General features: G+C 31.6%; 1 protein-coding gene across 1 annotated transcript; it reads right to left on the bottom strand.

The window, feature by feature from the left end:
* Positions 1-901: 901 nt before the first annotated feature.
* LOC106687435 (uncharacterized) lies at positions 902-4002 on the bottom strand. Its single transcript, XM_014431322.2, has 2 exons — positions 3945-4002; positions 902-2452 (listed from the first exon to the last, which is right to left on the bottom strand). The coding sequence occupies exon 2, from the start codon at positions 2433-2435 to the stop codon at positions 1059-1061; it is 1377 nt and encodes a 458-aa protein (XP_014286808.1). The 5' UTR covers positions 2436-2452; positions 3945-4002; the 3' UTR covers positions 902-1058.
* Positions 4003-5168: the final 1166 nt, after the last annotated feature.

The raw sequence follows: 5168 nt of genomic DNA, 5'->3' as shown, positions 1-5168 counted from the left end.
ACCCCAAGAAATTATTTAACTAAAAAAATCTAAATACAAATATAACCGTCTCTACCTGAATGTAATCTTCGATCGACAATTAAGATTTTCGGCGCACATTAATAAGAAAAGAAAATCAGTGAAACTGGAAGTATATAGGCTTTATCATTTGCTACCAGCCTCAAACTCATCATTGCGTTTATTGTTGCTAATTTATCAATGCATGTTATACCAAACTTTATTATATGACGTACCACTGTTCCCCAATCATGCCAATCACCATTATGACTTATAATAAAAAAATAAAAATAAAGTAATGAATTAAAAGAAAGAAAGATGATTACTAGTCCATTGATCGAATTTCATTATTTCTTTAATTTTATCCTTTCACTACAATCTTAAAGCAACTAGACAAAGTTAGAAGCTTAGTGGTCAGGATTCAGTGACTATTTAATATGTATTCCTTGAAGTTAGGTGGAAAAAAGGTATTGGTTTAATATAAAAATAAAGAATCACATAATTTTTAAAGTAATAATATATATTATGCTTATGTACATTTATTATATCAATTGAAATATGTTATGATTTAGCTAGTTTTAATGACAGTGTGTTGACATTTATTATACTTATGCATTTTGCACTATTTAATTTATATTTTTTTTAACATGGGAAAAAATGTTTCAGATTACTTAACAGAGTTTTAAATTATATTTTTTAAAAAATAGGAGAATTTTACTATCATCTTGGTTGTCGATTGATTGAATTTTATGATTTTACCTGTTACTATTATAACTTCTAGTATAGTTTGAAAGTTATATGACAAAGAACGAAACGTAATGTACATTATTCAGCTGCTATTTGTATTTCCTTCTTCTTTGAAATTAGACGGGAGACAGGTATCGGTTGAAATAAAGAAGTCACATAATTTTAAAAATAATATTATGCTTTATTACACATACATTAGTAATCTAATAGCAATTAAAATTATGATTATTTTAGGCTGCAACTTTTCATTAGGATGGGTTGATAATTAAGTCAATTTATACTTAGGCATTTAATTATACTTAACAATTTAGTTGTTACGACATTATTTTAACACTTATTGCCAGTGCCATTGATGTAACATCTGTATCTTTCACGTTGTCGACAAGTATGATATTTGGGTAAGAGGAAGCAGAAACTTCTTTATATAGGAAGGAACCTAAATGAATATTAGCTTTGTCTGCCAGGTCCTTCACGGAAGGCTTACATATAGCGGCTTGGAAGCCATTTTGAGTCAGAGTCCAGGAGAGTAAGAAATACCGTTTCTCAGAATACTGGTGCATCTTGTTTATTTGATCTTTGATCATTTTGGACCAATCATTTGTATTAGAATAATCATCATAAATATCGAAGTTATCAGGCATGAAAAAACCCTTGCCCAATCTACTTCCTAACTGAACTTTGGAATCAGGATCATCAATAATTATAACTACAGAAGCCCTGGACCCATGGTTCGTATAATCACTTAGTATTATCTGGTCTAAATGGACGTTGCTATTTTCATTGTTGTATAGGAAATTTATCGTGTCTAATTGTTTAAACAGGTTTTCCCACTCTGCTTGGTTAAACTTTCTATATTTATTGTGCCCAACGTCACTGTTAAGAGAATGCGATAATATTATCACTATTAATTCATTGTGGTTCCTGGTAAAATCATTAAGATCGTTGATAATGGATGCAATAGACTGCCCGTTGCCACCTTGCCAGCTACCCTTAATGTGAGTGTAGTGCCCCGTGAGGAATTTACCACCATTACCAATCACCGGTCTTATATCAAAGTATCTTATACCTAGATTCAACTGCTCTCCAACAGAATGACTCTGAGTAAGCACATTGCAAGTCCTACCAAAGGCAGTGTGCCCATCTAATCTGCTCATACCCGCATCGTGCGATCCAGGTATGGAAATCTGCCTCAGAGTTCTACCTCCGAGGACGTCAATATTGTTCTTCATCCAGTTCGATCCGTCCAAACTAGTTCCAGTATATCTCCCGTTCTTTCCGATTATAATAAAATTTGTGTCTCCATTATGCCTCCAGCCTAAACCGCGTCTCATTCCCTTCGGTTGACCATCGATTTCCATATTGTTATATACAGCTTCCAGTCGACGGGGTTTTCCATGAGCAAATATTTGAAAACTCTTTCCATTTGATCCAACAAGTTCGTAGTCAACTCGAGCATTAACTGATTTAGAATTGTGTTTGAACTCAACATAAACACGAGCTGTATCACCATTTTTAAGATAATCAGGAAATTTCCAGTCGTTCATTACATGAGATTCACGATGTGTTACTCTCCAGTCTGAACCACTCAAATTGATAAGGTAAACAGAGCCACCTTCTCCGGCAATACTAAATCCAACAAAAGTCAACAAAAACAGTATGAAGATCATGTCGAAGATGGCTAAAAACCGCATTTACAAGAAATCCTGACCTGAAAACATTAATTTCAAGTTAATTTTGTTCAAGCAAAACAACCAATTATTTTTATGAAATAGAGTTAATAAAACATTATTTATAAGTCATTAGAGATATTATATGATTTATTTAAGTTTGTTGTTATTTAATTCAATGTTCGTTGCTTAATAAGCTGAGATACTTCCCCATTCTTGTAAAATCATTGCATGAAATATTAAGTACAGTAATAATTTTATGCCTGTTAAAACATTTAGTATTTTTAATGAAGAAATTAGTTTGTTATCCTCACATTAAGATACTTTGCTTATTTATTTTACATACTTTTATAGATAAAATGTATGTTTTAGCAACTTGTTGTTTTTGTTTTTGAAAAATCACCAGTTTTTTAATGAGATAGAATATAACATTACTTTATTTTTTTTATTTCGATGCTTATCTCAGCTAATTTAGCAACATATCTGATAATAATTAACCGGAGGACTTAAATTATATTAAGCATGTAAATTTTTTCTCACGTTTTGTGTTATAAAAGGGGATATAATAAAATATGAAAAAAAAAAACTCATGATTTTACGGAAAACAATACTTTCCGTTATTTAGCGGATTGAAGAGCCATTCAGGTAGCTTAAAAATTTTTAAAAAAGAAATTAGTAAAGACAATTTTTCCTAGTTTAAAATGCTGCTATATAGAATTACTTAATTTGAAACATTTTCTAGTTACTACTTTTTTTCCACATAAACTGTCGTGAAATAGGACTAGTCAATAACCACTATTTTGTAACTCGACTATTATCACCTCTTCAAAAAACAAATTAACGTATACTAAACAACCTTATTTCACCCCATTCCTTATGGCAAAAAAAGTTCCAACCCAAAAAAAAATTATATTAATAATAAAACGTTGCATTAAAATTGTTTCTTTTTTACATCTTATGTTTATCTAATGTAAAAGTGTTTCTAGAAATGGGAGTTATTATCCCAACACGAAACTTAAAAAAATGTTCACAGTAAAAGTGTGATTTGTAAAGCATATACAACTTTTCGTAACCAGAACCGTTGCACAATACTGAAGATTTAGTTAGAGCAAACCATATACCTTTATTTATATGTAAACTTTATCCACTTTAAAAAACTATTGTCGAAACTTAACTACCTTGAATAGTTTTTGAGTGACCTCTTCCTGTTTATTTAGTAAAAAAACATTACGTTCAGAGAAAAATTAAAGCTATACAATTATTTCTTATTCTTTAGAGAATTGTCTACATGAACTTTTTAATTGCTTTTATGGATAATATCCGCACCTTTCGGGATTTAGAAAAATTTAGATGATGGAAAGAAGTGTGGTAGTTATTCCAAATTATTGGACAGGAAAATTATTATAACCGATCATGATAAACAGCAACGGTTCGTTTTCATCAAATACGTCTATCAGTAGTGTACACAAACATACATTTATATTTTTCCTATGAATGATAATACAGAATATGATGTTAAAATTTTTGACATACCTCAATAACAGGAAAGTACTTTGTAGTATTGAAAACGCGTCGAATCTGGCTTTTATATTATGTTATCAGTTTAATTGAAAAGACAACAATGCATTAGCATCAAAGAATAAATAAGTCGTTTAGATAATGTACATAGATTAATGACCCATTTCGTTGGACCGTATTAGTTTTTTTTTTAATATTGTATGTTTTTTTATTATTAACAACTATCAAGTTAAAAAAACATTAATTAACTGATATTCCTCTGACAGTTTACGGTTTTCTAGAATCAACTACGTATATTTTATAAGAACATCACAGGATGTAATGAATGTGGCGCAATGAATTCGCCCACTAAACTATGCCTTACCCATGCGTTACCAAATGATTTAACAAAGAACAATCTAGTAATATAAATAGTAAAATGTTTGTCTATGTTAACTCTACTTAAACTATAATCGCCCGGGGCTATCAGTGGTCGTTCTGAAGAACAACTTTATTGTACCTTGAAAATGGATTACAATTAGTTAGGTCACATTTCTTACTTAATGTAATATTTATTGATTTACTCATTAAATTTGGTTAGATTATTAAATTAATTAAATTTCACGTGGCTAATTACTGATTATTGTATAGAAATAAACCGTGTTTCATGTTTTTTGTTTTTTTAAAATGACAATCATTAACCTGGGTTTGACATAAATTGGGCAATTACTATTTTATGGACCTATTTACCATTCATGAGGGTATTGGTAAAACTGAGAGAATGAACTTGTTGTTACATAACAACAATAATAAACTTGTTGTCCTATTTAATGCTACAGAACAAAATGGGCCTTGGCTTGACGAATTATTCCTTTCCATGAATTCCGATTTCGTACTGCATCCTACCAGTTTCTCACTCCTAAAAGGCGTGCATCTCTGTCCACTTTTCCTTACACGTATCTTGTTTCCTATTCCGCATTCACTACTCTCCACAGGCTTCTACAGACCTCGCCTACATGACGCGAATTCGCACTCTTTCAGCTTTGAAAAGTTCTCTTCGGTGTAACAGTAGGGAGAATAAGCCGTTTCTGGCACAGGAAATGAGCCTTTTTGGACTTTGGACCCTAGCCTCGAACCAGCCTTAACCACGTGACCTTGGACAGTAGAGGGAATATGGGCGAGCTGGTGCAGTGATTTGGGGAGCCAATCAGAAGCCAGCATTTTGATGACGTCACACATGGCGGGAGATTTGAATTCAAA

This window comes from Halyomorpha halys, unplaced genomic scaffold (assembly GCF_000696795.3).
Source record: "Halyomorpha halys isolate HHAL.00 unplaced genomic scaffold, Hhal_1.1 Scaffold963.1, whole genome shotgun sequence".
Lineage (NCBI taxonomy): Eukaryota > Metazoa > Arthropoda > Insecta > Hemiptera > Pentatomidae > Halyomorpha > Halyomorpha halys.
The sequence above is the reverse complement of the archived record's forward strand: the minus strand, read 5'-3'. Positions and strand labels throughout refer to the sequence as shown.